The 17,569-nt window shown below is 39.4% G+C and overlaps 1 protein-coding gene across 1 annotated transcript; it reads right to left on the reverse strand.

Moving 5' to 3' along the window:
* Positions 1-3,563: 3,563 nt before the first annotated feature.
* On the reverse strand, positions 3,564-17,453 carry LOC149279488 (FMR1-interacting protein NUFIP1-like). The gene is made up of 10 exons (XM_089501125.1): positions 17,276-17,453; positions 16,372-16,454; positions 15,759-15,863; positions 11,870-11,932; positions 10,791-10,867; positions 10,239-10,331; positions 6,029-6,261; positions 4,897-5,022; positions 4,060-4,292; positions 3,564-3,887 (listed from the first exon to the last, which is right to left on the reverse strand). The coding sequence occupies exons 1-10, from the start codon at positions 17,451-17,453 to the stop codon at positions 3,564-3,566; spliced, it is 1,515 nt and encodes a 504-aa protein (XP_089357251.1).
* Between the last annotated feature and the right edge of the window lie 116 nt (positions 17,454-17,569).

Here is a 17,569-nt window from a genome sequence, read left to right on the forward strand (position 1 = left end):
ACACAAATATATTGCTATAGAAAGTGTATGTGGAATATATTTTTTTTTTATTGACACCATAAACTGACACGTTTTCCCTGTCTTTAGCTCTGGAGTGCATACAACGCAAGGAAGAACTGACAGAGGTTTGTCACGACAGGTAGACACAGAATGAGGTTCCTACGTGGATATTATGTGACGTGTTGGGGGTATATAACGTATGGGTGCCTTTCCTCCATACACACTAATACTGGCCTTTGGCTGCTTGTTGGAAAGTTAAAGGCCAACATGTTATTTGAATGTTAACATTGTCTCTGTTTTACATGTATATTTATTGTCTCAACGTGTCAAATGTTATTTAAACCAAAAGAAACACACATATATATTTTGAGGGACTATAAGAATACATTGGCATTTATAAAACCTATTTAAAAAATAATTTATTATATATAATTTTAAAATGTCAGCATATCTAACACAGTTGAAACAGCAAACCGCACACCGCCTGTGTTCTTAGTTATACAGTAAGAAACACATAGCAGTCAAAAGCCAAATGTCACAATAACAATTTATTTACTCACCCAACAACTTGCTGAGGCATTTCCAAGCCACGGCCCTAGGATAAATGTCACTTGAATTTCTATGTATATGGCTTTGACATTTAACTACAATAAAGGGAGTGTTGGCTCACAATTTATCATGAAGGGCAAACACTGCCAAGTTTCTCGAGTAAGGGCTGAGTCGGACCTGCATAATGTATAACTTAATGGGTGATCTAATATCCATAATTGCTGCTTTTTGTGAAATCCTGCCAGGACATATGCCTTCCTAGCTTATTTATACGGACACTTCAGTTGCTCCATTCTGTTTCAAGTAAAGCAACAGATTGTACATCAGCAAACCTGGCATGGCCTTGTGGCATCACATCTGCAAAGTGAACAAACTGACAGGCATCTCTTCTCCATTAGGCAAGGTAAGTATGTGCCTTGGGCATCCTAAACATAAAAGGGTACAATGCGCCAGCTGTCATGTTTCATATTTTACTAGGCTGTTCCAAGTTATTGTCCACGTCGAAATAAAACCATAAAAGCTACAGGTCTGTGTGCTGTGGAACCAAACCAATACGCTGTGATGCTAAAACCACAGATCCTTTTCTGTTCGATAGATGGATCGATAAGGAATCAGGGCTACCAAATTACGTTTAGTTTACACATGAGAAATAACATGCAGTGAGCATGACGACACACAGGGACTCAGATTTTACCTTCCCAGTATCAACTTTTATTGTATATTTATATAACTGATCCAGTTAGCAGCCTTGCTCTAGAAGATATTACGATAACTTGATTTCTCCATGAAGACTTACTTCTTCCATTGATATACATGAAGATACAATACATTACAGAGATAAAACTACAATAGTTAACCTCCATGCTAAAACTCCCACCGAGTTACCATAGATAGATGGACTTTTGCTCAAATGAAGGATGTGGTGAAGTAATAGATGCAAATGAAGGGGTTGTGTAGTAATGTAGAGTACTTCTAGTTTGTGGAACTTCATCTTAGGTACAAGATGCAGTCACATAAGCCTCTAGCACTTTCATGAGTCTACCTCTTTTTCTAAGGATACGATGACCCACTAAACATGTGCCATCTAACGACTAACACAGCAATACCCATTGTCCTTGGGTATGCAAGGACACAGTAAAGATGTTTCCTGCTACCCCAACTTTATACATCCCAAGTGTCCCCTGTTTATGAGGGGTGATGATCACTCTTCAGTACTCAGATGCATCTGTCCTCCCCTTATGTTGTTTTCTAGGAGCTTTCCATGTATCTATCGCAGTGTTCTAAAGTCCTAAAAGTTGCCATGTGTACAGAAACAGCAGACATATTTAAAAGCTAAAATGTATAGATAAAATACATTATGGCTCTTCCAATATTTCTTTCATTTTGGAATTATGGGGTACGACTTGCAAATTACAGAGCATTTTTGAAAGCCAACATTAAAGCAGTTATTTAGTCTGCCCAATGTCCTGTTGAGTGTTTCTATGCTGCTGGTACATCAGCCTGTTGACTGGGACAAAGACATGACAGCGGGCTACTGGGTCCAATCCCAAAATGAGCCACCAGGAGGAAAATAACTTGGAATTAATGGCTGTTCCCAGAACTCAGAAAGAAGCAACTGGGTTTCTAGCGAAGTATTCATCAACAATAACACAGCTCAGATGTATCAGAGACAGTAAAACTAACACCCTGCAAAGGTATGCTAGAAACACCATGGAGTAGGGGTCAACAAGGATTGGAGGGGAAAAAGTTTCATATACTAAATAATCTTCCATAAAAATAGACAGTATTACTCAATGAATACTTGGATTATAAACAATTGATTCTGAGTTGCCATCGACAAGTTAGCAATAAAAGACTGCAACGAAGCTGCAATTTTTGTTGAGTTAGAATAACTGTTTTCTAGCGAGGGACTTAAAAGTCGAGGAATTATCCGTTCCTACCCTCTGCTTCCTGTCTCCCTTTCCCCTCCCTGGATACTTTGTCTTACCGTCCCCTTCCTGGTCCGTCACGATGCCGCGTTCTACCACTTCCTGGGCGCTTTCTCTATGTTACTGGAGGTACCTCGCCCATTGTTCTGTAGCCAAGCCCCTTCCATATTGAAATGGACCCTAGCTGTCCCCGCCTCCATTGTTTCTTGGTCTCGCTCCATTCGGAGTCCTCCACACATACTACATCCTGTTTTGTCACGGGCCGCGACGGTGACGCTTATCTAGTTAACTATTTTGATCGGTCCTTTACGATTCCATTGTCATTATGTTGTTCCAGATGTATTATTCCCGAATGTATGCCTACTATTCTACATATCTCTTCACGCTGCGTATGTCGTGACGGCATTGGACTGTACCCTTATCCGTGTCTCCCCCCCCCCACTTCCTTTGAAAAAATGATTAATAAACATTGATTTACCCTAAAAGTCGAGGAATTCTATAATTAGTATTAGGAGTTTTATTATGGAGTGTCCTTTTCCCCCAGTCTCCTGATGACCAAAGAATAAAAATATAATTGTGCGAAACCCTTAGATATAATTTTCTCAGTTACAAAGGGCTACTAAAAACCACTATAAATGCCAAATTTCCCCCCTGAAAGAAAGATCAACCCTATAAAAAGTTGCAGAAATACAGAAATTCTCATATAAATGATTTTTGAGGAAATTGATGGGTCAAAAAAACAAACAAACAAAAAAAAACAACATTTCATCACCTTTTCAACTGTGTACCAGAATCATACTGTACACAAGCATAAAATTATTCATTTTCCCTTAAGAAAGAAGAAAAACATTTAAATGTAAACCTTTAATAAACAAAAAGGCTACACTGATTGTAATTGTAGGGACAAAATAACCGGAGCAAAAATATTTAGTGTTGTCCCATTTACATCAATGATCAAAAATTTGGATGTGTGAATATACTCCGCATACAGAAAATGCTCGTCACGTTTTCTATACTCCACTCTGGAGAAATCTTTCTATTACAATAAAAAGAAAATTGTCCATTACACTGTAGAGGATGTCTACGCTAGAATGCTTCAATACTGTTGGCCGCACTCTCCCAAATCTCATCGTCCACAGGATTTGGCAGCTCGCAGACTGGCGAAGGAGAAGGAATCTTTTGTCCATTCAGCGATCCATCATCCTGAGCACTCTGCGGTGCGAAGTGCTTCTCTGGTCTATTATCTTTATTAGGACTTCCACTTTCTCCAAGGATATTATTAGTTATAGTATTGGCTGAGTTCTCATGCGCCTTAATGTTCGGCGGAGCATCAAAGAAGTCATTTTGGAGGATGTATCTGACACACTGCAAAATTACATTCCTTTCATGACGTATATCACGGGCCAGTAACTAAAGAAGGGAAAATAGAGAATAAATACTGATATATGTATATATCACACATACAGACTTCAGAGGCAAGATATGAATTACAAGGACACATCTTATTTCCATTAAATAGATTATAGGTACTAGTACTAATATATATTACACAATGTATGCATTTAAAACATAAATTTCTTACCATTTCAAGAAGGGTGGCTCGGTTTTTTGTAGGCGCATTGTTCGACTTCTTTTCAGAATTGTGGTAGCTTTTCTTAGGGGGCATTTTATTTTGACTTTTTTCCTGCGATGCTCTATCCCTTGAGTCTGAATGCTGTGTATTCGCGCCTTCTACAGTATTTTCACTCTGGACACCTTTTTGAAGAAGGGCTTTATTGTCTTCTAAAGCCTTCACCACAGTCTTAATTGGAAGCTCTGAACATGAGGATTTAAAAAGCAATGTGTTAACAGTACTCCTGAACCAAAACATATACATCTATAGAGACAAAATTATAATTTGCTTCGTCTTTGCTTTAATAGTAATTTTCCTGCAGAGGGAGGTAGTGTTTGCAAATATTTTATTACAGTGTCTTAAAAATAGTAAAAAGTTATTTAAATAAAAAAAAAAAAATCATATATATATACATACACACACACATACATACACACACACACAAAACTATATTTTAATCAGGGTGCATTACGGTTGCAGACGAAGCAAGGAGTCCAGAAAAATGCTGGTAGATATGCAATATTCTCCAAGCACTAGAGACAAGGAATACAAAACATTTCTATTTTTTTGTGTTTTACTTTTATTATACCTTATTAAAGAAATTATGATTTGCTTAAGAAGGTACACTTTTATGCCTTGTTTTCCAAAAGAGCGAGTGTGTGTGTGTGTGTGTGTGTGTGTGTGTGTGTAATTTAATATAAATTATATATATATATATAAAAATATGTATGTATATACATACTTTTATTTTTTTGGCATGACACGTGCAGTTTCATATTCCATATAGTATGTTTTCTTAAGACTCACCTTCAGGTTCACTGTCACTTTCTGATGAACATCCATAGCTAGCAATGAGTCTGCTGAGGCCTGATGTTACCTGGTTTGGAACTACAGATAGCCCTGTATTCACCTGCGCCTCTTCTTTATCAGATTCTAGGATCAATAAGTAGGAGAAGGACTGATGTGAACAAATCAGGCATTCAAACACACACACACACACAAAGCAGTTTGTAGAAAGGGAGGTGAATGTGATCTGGGATTTGAATTGCTGCCTACTCTGGGTATTGTAAAAAAATGTTCATTTGTATAGTGTACATTTTTTAGCAATGATCATCAAAACATAGTTTCTGATCTTTCACAAGGGGGCAGCAGATGACTCATGATACATTCAAACCACAAAATACGTCCCTGAATATATTCATTAAGTTACAGAAAGAAAGAAATATACATTGATATTTACAGGAACTAAGGAACCAACCAGGAAAGAAAAGATTTGAATTCATTTTTTTAGAAAAAAAAATAAGTTTCCATACAATAAAGTTCAAAAGGTGCGGTGTATGTCAACTCTGAACATTTACGTAATGTGGTTTATTCACAAAACAGAATCGACAGGAGTGTTTGCCGCTTCTTGACTTCTATACATTATGAAGGCCCAGCCTCAGTGAGCTTTTGCTGCAGAAGCACTTGGCAAGCCCTGTATAGTGCATTGCCAAATCAATAAGTTCCTAACACACTGAATTATACATTATACAGGGCCAGCTCAGCCCAACTTGCTAGTGTTGGCCCTTGATGTATAATAAATAGGCGGTGCTTAAACACCAACTCTCAGATAAACTGACAACTCTCTCTTTAGTGAATGAACCCCAGAGGAACTCAGAGCGACAGTTAATAGAAGTGGACTGCTGACATATATGATTTGTTTCTAAACACAGATGCCTATATTAAAGGCAGTGAACAAAATATTATAGTTCTCAAACTTTGTTCTGTCAAATATTCCTAACTATGGTTTTCTCCATGATAAATAAATATAACCCATGAGATGAAATGAATGCCTTGAGCACCAATTTGTTCTTACTCAGACTGCAACAAGTTCTGCCTGTGAGAATTTCAAAGAGTACAGGAAAAAAAATAGTAATTACGGCTATAATAAAAGCCATACCGGCATCGCTACCAGCTAACATGTCCAAGGGGTTCACAAATGGTTTGTTGACTGGCCGGTTGGGCTTTTCCTCCTGTCCATCGGGTTTCTTGGTCTGCACTTCAGCAGAGCCACTCTCTTGTTCGACATTTTTCCTAAACTTCTTCCTAAAGTTTCTCTGTTTTTTATTTTGCTTCCAAGGTTGTCCATCACTAGCACCACCCGCTGGGCCTTTTCTCATACCCTTCATCTTCCTGGGGAAAGAACAAAAATATCTATCATTCTGATAAAAGAAAGCGGTGCTACCCTAGAAATAACAAGCACCAGTAATTTTATACTCCTACTAAAAATCAATCCTGCAGTAGCCCTTGTCCACGTCTGCCCTGGAGCAGCGATAACTGCATTGCACCACAACATAAAAAAAACACACACACACACTGCAGACTTAAGGAAGCTGCATATCCGTACAATACTGCATTCTGAAAAGGGCACGTAGTGAAAATCAATAATAATTAGCAAACAATGGAAACATCTATTTTGTCATACAGCTAAAAAACTATTTAGCTTTTAGTCAATTGTCTTTAAAATAGCATTTCCAGATCAAGATTATCTCGCATAATGTCAGAGGATTCAACACCACACATAAGAGGAGGTTGGCATTCCGATACTACCAACACAATCACTGTGATATAATTATGCTGTAGGAAACGCATCTCCGTAAATCCTTTATTCCGTCATATTGGCAAAGATCCTTCGGGTCACAGTACCACGCTACACACCCGAAACATAAAAAGAATGGAGTTAGTTTCTTGCGAAGTTCTCTGGGATTTCAACTCACCGAGACTCACGGATAAGTGGGGCCGATTTCTCTTGTTGGTAGGAACCCTCCACAATCACCCCACGGCGCTCTTGAATGTTTACGCTCCCTCAACAAGTGACGCATCATTTTACAACCGTCTATCGGACATCCTATCGCTCCCACCGCATAATTGTGGGGGGTGATTTCAATTCAATACGGGACCCTTTCCTGGATAGAAAGGGGACTTGCACCACACAGACCGCATCGCCCAACACAAAACATCTTAGAGACTTTGCTCGGACTTCAGCATTAGTAGATATTTGGAGATTGCTGCACCCTAAAATGCTTGACTTTTCCTTTTTCTCCAGTCCTCACAATTCATATTCCCGCATTGATTTTGTTTTCCTGAGTCAGAACATGGTCTCCTCCGGAATATCTTCCACGATACATCCCATTAAATGAGATGAAGTCGCTCACTGACAAGTTATCCCTCCTTGAAACACAGCATTAACGTACCCTGTGTGACTCGACGCTGCGAGACATCATCCAGACGCAAGGCGAATTGAATTTGCTACATAGTAGAGCTACACTCTACTCCCTCAACGTCACTAAACAAAACTTTTTTTGAGCATGCTAACCAAGCACGATGTTGGCACACCGCTTGCGATCCCAGAGGAAATCCCAGAATATATCCAAAATGGTTGACAGACACCAGAGATCTTGGATAAATCCAGTTGACTTTGCAGAACAATTTGCCACTTACTACAAGTCCTTATATGACGGCAACAAGGCTCCCATCAATAAGACTGATAACACGCATATCGCTAATTTTCTAGATTCGATTTTGCTCCCACGGTTGGCTACGGATCACGCTTCTTTTTTAAGCAGCACTATCACTGATGATGAACTCAAAAGCTGAACCCCAGATTACTCACCCTCTTTAAAGGCTTTCTGGACAGTCGGCCGATTCCACAGGAGCTGCTCACTGCTAGAATCATAGTGATCCATAAGGAAGGGAAAGACCCAGCGAATTGTGGGAGCTATCGCCCCATCTCCCTTATCAACGCGGACACGAAACTGTTTGCGAAAATATTGGCGTCGAGACTGAGCTCTATTATCTCGACCTTAACCCACCCGGATCAGGTCTGCTTTATTCCCCAAAGGGAGGCTCCGGATAACATCAGGAGAACACTGGATCTGATCGAGGTGGCGCTTTCGACTAACCAACCGACGATGCTCCTTGCGTTGGACGCCGAAAAGGCGTTCGACCGCATTGATTGGCACTATATGTGGGAGGTGCTGCCCTCATGGGTTGCGAGTCGCTTCCATTTCAGGTTCTCAATGGCACTAGACAGGGCTGTCCGCTCTCGCCCCTCTTGTTTGCCACCAAGGCACTCTCCCTTGGGTGGACATCGAACAGAGTTTTGTTCCACACCCTCAACTACAACACATACTCTGGGCAGATGTCCCTAACGTTTCCTCGTTGTCAGCGATGTGGACTTCTCTCACCATCTGGAGGAAGTACCGTTCTACCCTGCACCTCACGAATGACACCTCCCCTCTGACTCACTTATTTTACAATCCAGCATTCCCAGCAGGATTGGATTCGCGGCCCTTCCAGTGGTGGGTAGGGAAGGGCTTTGTGAGATTGGGCCAACTGGTTCACCAGAAGACAGTCAAGTCGTTTGCACTGCTGCGTGAGTCGCTGCAGATTCCATCTTCCGAGATGTTCCGTTATCTCCAGATCAGACATTTTCTGCTTACATGTCTGTCGAAACACCGCCTGGCAGCAGCTACTAAGTTTGAGAAACGCTTCCTCGAGGGTAAACGCTTACAACAAGCTGTTTCTACACACTACGACCATTTTCTCACGACAACATACTGTGACCCACCTTCATACAGATGCCGTTGGCATTTAGACCCGAACAAGGACTAACCGCCCCGAAGCGTGGGACGCGGCGGCCTCCACCATCCATAAACTTACGGCATGTACACTAGTAAAAGAGACTTTTCAAGGTCATAGCGCATTGGTATCTCTCTCCACTGCGCTTGTCCCATATCTTTCAGTCCGCTACCAACACCTGCTTTCGGGGATGTGGTGTACCAGGTACCTATTTACATGCGTGGTGGGATTGTACATCGATTCATACACTATGGCAGAACTCCTTCCACCAGCTCTCTCGCGCCCTGGGTCTTACGCTCTCTGGTACTCCGGAGGTCGCCTTGTTGGTGATGGACGCCACAGAGCCGGGATTGTCAATCCATAACCACAAAATTATCCATCGCATCTGCGCAACAGTTAAACTTGCGATAGCGCAAAAATGGAAGGGGCCACCACCGACTACAGCCGACATACAATCCGCTATATGGGATCTCATTGTTATGGAACAACTTACGGCCAAATTGAGGAACGAGATGCCCAAATTTGAAGCTGTGTGGGACCCGTGGCTCGCTGTACATACAGATATTACTGCTCAGTCGGCTTTACGCCATCTCTAAATAGCCAAGTCTCCTGCTGAGGTTACCATCTCCTTCTCTTTGTCTCTTCTTCCTCTCTCTTTTCTTCTCCCACTTTTGGTTCTCTTTCCCCTCTCTCTGTGATTTACTCTTTTTCTTTCAATTCTCTTTCTCCATATTATACAAAATGGAAAACCTCTGTGTGGCTCGATACTATGTGTTCCATGATTGGGCTATTGTACACGTTTGCACTGTTATGTGGCACTCATGCTTCGGTAACATTGTAAAAATTTGCTTTGTCCATGTTCACATTTCTATGACCGTTGATGTGATGCTTCTTTGTTTTATGGTATTATACCTTAATCTGTACTGCCCTTTTCACAGAGGCTAATAAAAACTGATATAAAAAAAAAAAAAAAAAAAATAGCATTTCAACATATTCACGGAAAAACCAACCACCATTTTTTTTTCTTTTTTAAATGTTGATATATTATTTTTAAGTGCCCAATTGCATTGCACTATCCTAAATCAGAACGTTGTCATTTAAACGATATGCAAAATTAAAAATAGAAAGTTCTCACAGTTTGCAGAATAACTTACGTCTCTTATCTAAATTCGCTTGTCTCTACCTAGATTTCAAGGAACCGGTCGTCTTCTTTAGGTTCACCTACTTTTTCATGGAATGGCTTTAAGCAGCCATGGGCACAGAAGGGGTCTTGTTAGACCCCCCTGAACTCTAAATGCTGGAGCTACAGGGCCATGCGGACCCCATATGGCTGCAGGTAGGAGGAGATGTGTTCGGGCAAACACAGCTAAGTAGCAGGGAAAAAAAGGAAATAAATGGGAAAGGGTTCAAAATATCTCCTTGCATTTGCAAGCGGGGGGGCGGGGTATTCAAAAGGGCTGAAGTGTCCCTTTAATAAACAAAAAATTTTTGTTATAGGACATACAAAAAAAAAAAATAATCATACAAACCCAAACTGGGGTGTTTTTAGAACTTCGCCTCGTTCTTCCCTCTCTTTTTGCAGCGTCTGCTTCCTCGCAATATTGTCTTGCGTTGGAAAGTTTCTACAATTAGAAATATGCAAATAAAAATAAGGCAGTTAGTAGAAATTGTTTAAAAATGTTTATAAAGGCAATAATTCTGGTGCTTTAAAATGGTCAACAAGACAATCAAATAGTTTATAAATTCATATTATATACTTAAATTCGATATAATATATATTATATTTAATTCGATATAATATATATTTTGTTCGATATAATGGTCCTTAATCAAACTTTATCTGATTCCAATGTGGGCTATCCCAAAGTGTTTTAATTAAGGAGCAAACATATTAAACAAAATATCAATTTGTTTAGTTATTATATTCCTGTAAAAGTTAAATATCTCAAGAATTAAGCGTGATATGCAGATTTGCAAACTTTAGAAACAACTTTGAATGATGTTCAGTAGTAAGGACAGACATACAGCATGGATTGTATATGAATAAACAAGCTGAATACGACAAGAAGAAACAAACTTACTTTCTCCTCTCTTCTCTCCACTTTGCTATCTCCTCCGGTGTATCCAGTTTTATCCTCTTAGCACCTGGACCATGCATCTAATACAAAGATAGCATAAATGCACCAGTGCGACAATTACAATCAAACGAATGCTTTCTGCCACTTGAGCATTCAGTATAAGAATTCCTAGCATAGGGCCCGATGGTCTTTATCGAGGCAGCGGTATATTTCGTGTATTAAAATGAACAGCACTCCCAAAACAATAGCCAAGGGCTGAAGACAAATGGAGGAAAATAAAATCCACTGAAACCATTTCCACTATATTCCTCCCAATTTAAATAGGAACTTTCTCCTAATATTCCCTTTCCCCTTAATACGCAAGCTATTTTCTTGCTACTCCATATATAAATAGAGCATTTGTTTCCATATGTCTCTAAGTCAGGAGAAAACAGAAGATTTATAAGAAAATGGCCCAGCTCTTGTTAATTACCTACTCTTAATATCCAATTCCACGCAGATGTTTTATTAATTATTATTATGGTCTTTTTCCTGTGCACATCTAGCTTTTGCTTATGTTTTTTATTATCAAAAAGAATCCGCAGTTAAGCCGCTTAAAGATTTTTGCAGGGATATTGTTGGGATGATTTGTTGTCTGGTGGAGTTTAGAAGCCAGAGTTTCAATTTTCAAAAGAATGAACCATTTGTGTGAATAAGTCACCAATATGCCAATAAATCTAGAATTTATACAAGGTTATAAACTGTTGAAATAGGTAGATTACACTATTCCATACCAGCCAACATTTTAGGCATCAAAATCAGGACACTTGTGGGGGGGGTGACTACAGGAGGGAGTCCGGATGCTTGCCCACCCTACAGCCTTACAAGCCTGTCTCACGACACTTGAGAGCTGGCACACAGAATAAGCTAATGGTAGCCTCTTTATGTGTTATGGAGACTATATTTATTTTTAGTCTATCTTATACACATTCTGACACCATAACCTGTAAAGGATCAGCCATGTCGTTTTTATCCTCATAATCCAACAACACTGCAGTGCAAATTTACCAATTCACATCAAAACTTTTTGTGATGTTACTTACATTTTTCCAGTGGATGTGAACAAGCTTCTCGTGGGCACTGTAATTACACCCTTCTTCTGAGCACTGTGAATAAATACAAATTAATCGTCAAGTTGTGTTGAGTTTCTGGGTCCAGCTAATTTCACTCATCTTTGTTAAGTTACCATGGAGGGCATACATTGGCCGTTCACTGCTATAAACTTGAAGAAAATGGACTTGACTCCTCTGATGACCCAGAACCGGCTACACTCTCAATAAGGCAGCCAACACAAGTGCTGTACAGACTATCCCAACACTGCTAGACAACAACTCGATAATAAACGGTAGACATGGTATTTCAGCTTCTACTGACGTGATTGAAACAATTAAAATTGCCCCCCCCCCCAAGCTCCTAACAGCTCAAACTAATATATGCTGCTAAGTGTCTGCCACCCCACTGAACTTTTGGCCTTGACCCTAATGGTGGGCATTGTCATAAAATGCATCATACGCTCATATTGGAGCACAGACCCAATCATAGCAACCCACTTTTTTCCCCCTCCATATTATGGCCGGGCCAATTTGCTGTATAGTAAATATGGATCTAGAAAGACCTACATCTTCCTAGAATTCCAATTAAAAAGCATAAGAGTAATTTGATGTAACCACCCCAAATGTGCAAGATGAAAATGTCTGCATGCTACCAGCAGTAATTTTCCTCGCACGACCCCTCCATATGTACCAAAGAAAAGCCCAAAAAAAGGTATCGAGAAGGATTCCAGGTACCACTGCCCCTCACTGCCAGGACTCGGCATCAATGGTTGTTTTATGGTCTACCATATTAGAGTAGGGGAAAAAAATAAAAAATATTATATATATATATATATATATATATATATATATATATATATATATATATATATATATATATATATATATATATATATATAATCCCCTCCCCTTTTAGGTTCATTTAAGGTGTGCCATAAGGAGAAAAGGGGGAATTATCCAACTGGCACAAGATACTATATGGCTTTGTCCTGCAAATGAGAAAAAAACAATAATTGTGGCGTATTTCCTTAATGTGGTGATGAAGCTCAATACATTTGCAAAAAAACAAAAAGCAACAGGGAATTATTCCTACGGCCAACTTGTGATTGGTGGCAGTGATTGGTGCCCAAACAGCTGCATGAAAAGTGTCCAAATGCTCCTGATGAGATACTCAGTTATCTGCTTTACAGAAATATATACTTTTATGGGTATTTTTTGGTTTCTTTGTTCAAATGAAGAGTTGTAATCCTATCACCCCAAATGGCACATTGAAATCAATGGAGGCACTTTCTGGAAGTTATCAAATACATCTACTTGCACGGAAAAGAGGGGTAAAAGGACAAATGCCTAGGGGGGAGAACGCTGCAGAATCCCCGATCAATTTGCAGAAGGGACAGAATGTAGATTTAAAGGGGTCTCTCAGCTATCATACTAAAGCAAGTGTCCCTTCAACCTGCAAAGTTAACCCAACCATCTTAACATTTAAGTACAAGTGTAGAGAAATTGAAAGATCACTCAGAAACTGGTTCAGTTGATGAGGTAACCACAAAACCTCCAAATGAAAAAAACATGAGGAATGTGTATTTGAAAACAAATACTGCAGAACCAGGAGCGATAGTATTTTAAAATTTTAGTGAAAATAAAAATAGAGTTCAGACAGACGTAATCAAACTCGCTTAAAAAAAAAAAAAAAAAAACCTTCTACGTGAATTATTGCACAGTAAAGAAAACAAGCCAAATTCAAATTACTAACATTGTCAGCAGGCAGAAGCAATCAGACAGTGCTTTAACGTATAAGGAGTTAATATAGTCATATATATATTATATTTATGCAAGTAACATGAAGTGTTACACTGAGTCCAGAGCTCTTTCCAGATACAATAAACAATGTCCAGAAATGATTAGTAAAACCAAAAGAAAGTCCAAGAAATTCAGACCAGAGGTGTCACTAGAAAAAAACCCTAGATTAATATTGATTACTATCTAGGAGCAGGAGGTAACCTTAAATCAAAAAAAAAAGTGCAGTGCTCTCCGTAAAAAACAATGTATTAGTTAGAACAAGATTAAGAACACAGAGAAACAAGAAAGAAACAGGGTGCCTTATCGAGGAACAAGTCCCCACACGGTAGTCTCTGGATCCGCTTAAGCTCAGGCAGAGCGCCGGGTCATCCGGGAGTTGAGGCAGGATCCCAAGTGTTGATTCACTCTCTCTGTGGGGAGGTGGATGCTGACTCCTCAGCGCCTATCTGGTTCACACCATGTGTGATCGTCCACCTTACATGTTTCATAGAGGAAACTCTACTTCATCAGAGGCACTCCCAGTACAGGGGATTTAAATACCCTTCCTCACAATTAAGTGGGAGGGGCCAAAACAACAGAAGCACTATGTGACCAAAAGTAATTAGATTGCAAAATCAAAACTCCTGATTTTATTTTTTGTACCCTTCGTGACAATACAGTGTATGGTGGATGTTGACGCCCCAGGGAGGGCCAGACACGGCCCCTAATGCCGATCGCGGTGTTGCTGAATGCCTCGACGCCGAGGCATTACAGCAACACCTTTTGGGTGTCTCAAATAAATTGAGAACTCCCAATCAGAAATTATTAAATAAAACCTATTATAAAATTAAGGTAGATTTTAATCATTATAACGTTTTAAAATAGGAAGCTCAACAGGGGGTTTGTATGAGATATATATAAAAAAAAAACTATATCTTTGAATGTATTTCCTGTTTATATATATTTGTATGTCTTATATTTATATATCTATATATATTATTTCAGTTACTCCAAACTGTATTCAACCATCAATGAAAGTTCTCCATATATCTTAAATAATGTATATGTCCTCACGATTGCCATTAGCCTTATCTCAAACATACCTGCTGCTACATCTTAACTCCAATGTGTCTCTTCATTTTAAATAGCAGTTTTGATTTTGCAATCTAATTACTTTTGGTCACATAGAGTTTCTGTCATTTTGGCCCCTCCCACTTAATTGTGATGAAGGGTATTTAAATCCCCTGTACTGGGAGTGCCTCTGATGAAGTAGAGTTTCCTCTATGAAACATGGAAGGTGGACTATCACACACAGCATGAACCAGGCTGATTGAGCTGAACCAGATAGGTGCTGCGGACTCAGCGTCCACCTCCCCACAGAGAGACTGAATCAACACTTGGGATGCTGCCGGCGCTCTGGTGAGCTTAAGCGGATTGCTTTTGCCTGCTGACAATGTCAGTAATTTGAATTTGGCTTTCTTGTTTTCTTTACTAAATTTGTGCAATAATTCACGTAGAAGGTTATTTTCTTTACTTTTTTTTTTTTTGATTACTTCTGTTGGAAGTTTTTTTTTTTTTTAATCTTTCCTAGTGCAGCACTTGTTTCCAAATACACATTCCTCAGTTTTTTTCATTTGCTGTTTTCTTGGTTCTCATTTCATATTGATTTTCTATATGCTAAAGCACTGTTTGATTGCTTCTGCCTGCTGATACTAGTAATTTGGTTCTCGTTTTCCTCGCTATCTGAAAGTTTACATTTTTATTTTTTTAAGTGAATTTGATTACTTCTGTCTGAACTCCATTTTTATTTTCACTAAAATTTTAAAATACTATCACTCCTGGTTCTGCAGTATTTTTTTTCAAATACATATTCATCAATCTTAACATTTATAGCTACAAGAAACAAATTGTCTTTTTTTTTTCTTAATCCAAACTTGTACAAACAAGTCTAGCGGTATAACTGAGTTCACCTCAATGCCTAATACCATAAAGCAATCTATAAATGTTTAAGAGTAGAGAGACTCCCAAAAGCCATACGATGAGCCCCTTGTATATGGTTGGCTTGAGCTTTTACGTCATCGTTGGATAGCAGGACTCTTACCTTTACATGCTGTGAAGCGTGTTCATTATATTTCTCCTGGTTCTTAAAGCCGCGATCACATGTATCACAATAATGCGTGTAAACCGGTTCTTTTTTGTGCTTTCTCTGGAGGTACAAAATCCACATATAAATATCCCATTCTCAGTACAGAAAGAGCATAGTTACTTACACTGGAAGGAAGAAAGAGGTGCAAGAAAAAGCTGTCATATTTGCCCAAAAGCTATTGCATTTGTAGTTTATTTTTTTTCTTCTCATAGTAATGACTTCAGATTTATACCAAAAGAAACATAACACAAGCATTTTAAAATAGTATAATGATGTATATTAATAAAGTTATATAGCGTGCTTCAAGGGATGATGCGGGTATCATGGAAGGTAGTTCCATCGATGTCAGGAGTTCATTCCAGCCATATACTCAATATAAAGCAATTCAAATAACTGCATCACCGTGACATCTCGCACGAGCCTATGAAACCCCTTTATAGCATGCTATTGTGAAAGGTGCGATGCATCACAACGCTAAAGCATACCGCTAACTATGCATCAGTTTTCGCAGGAGTTACTGAAACTGAGTGTGCATTCTTTATGGATTCCCAGCTGACCATGACAGTACCTTATAGTCCCTGGTCCCACTCTGACCATGCGAGAACCTGTTCCTATTTCCATCCGGCACATGGTCGGAAGGTCCAGGCCAACCTACAACACAAAGAAGCGAGAGACTCGAGTTACATAACTGTATTGAATTAAAGGTACCTCTGTCTACAAGTCCACAGTATAGGATGAGTTCTACTCATCCGTTACCATGGAAAGTTTTTTTTTTTTCATCAAAAAAGGGACTTCTAGCGTACAGTGTGTTTGAACTCTTTGACATTAAAGAACTTCAGGTAATTTGGATATTTGAAACCAAACACGTTTTGGAAGCTCTAGTTTTGAGAAGAATTTGCAGTTCTCATAAACACAACAAGCTCAATCAGGCACAATTAAACTTTCAGTATAGTGCCAGCCTGGGCGGCCACGCTATCCGTATATCTGCATCATTACTCAAGGGACCCTATTCAGAGCTTGCTCCTATAATGAAGACTGCGTTACAGAATCAGTGTTTGATGACTTATACTATCTCTTTCTGTGCAGAATATTTGATCTCAATTGCATCCAGAAGGTTCACATTATGGAGGCTAAAGATAAGCGATGAATCAATCATAAAAAAACCAAAAACACTAACATATAACATGGACAATGGAATGTGTCAGAACGCAAAAAAATTATAATTTATTATAAAACGACAATCATAAGATATTCATAACAATAACCTGATGTGTGCAGGTTAATAGAATAGAAGGATCAGAAAAACTTCGGCTGCTCTGATTTGAAAGTTTTGCTATACGTATAGTCTTTAAAGCACGTTCCAGGTTCTTCACATTCCAGCAAACTTCCAATTATCGGTTAAAAAGTAGGTATTTTTAATCATAAGATGAAAAAAGGAACCCGAGTTGGCATGTTGCACGTAAATCACCCACCTAAATACTGCCCAGAGTACGAGTGCTGCTCATACTGGGGTCCCCACTGGTTCCAACCTCCATACCAAGGTCCAGAAGGTGGTCCCGGTGTCCAGATATTAGCGGAACCAGAAGACGGAGGCCCTCCGAATACCGGAGGCTGGAGGAATGGTGGTGGGTACGGAGCGCCGTGATCCATAGCAAATGCCAGTATCGCACACTCACAACGTGCTCTTGGAGGAAGTCTCTTCCGGGTTCCTGAACCTAGGAAGCCATATTTAAAACTGGCAAACCCCCCCTCTGCATGCAGTGTAA

Source organism: Sceloporus occidentalis, unplaced genomic scaffold, assembly GCF_023333645.1.
Source record: "Sceloporus occidentalis isolate IW3139 unplaced genomic scaffold, rSceOcc1.0.p SCAF_164, whole genome shotgun sequence".
In the NCBI taxonomy this organism is placed as follows: domain Eukaryota; kingdom Metazoa; phylum Chordata; class Lepidosauria; order Squamata; family Phrynosomatidae; genus Sceloporus; species Sceloporus occidentalis.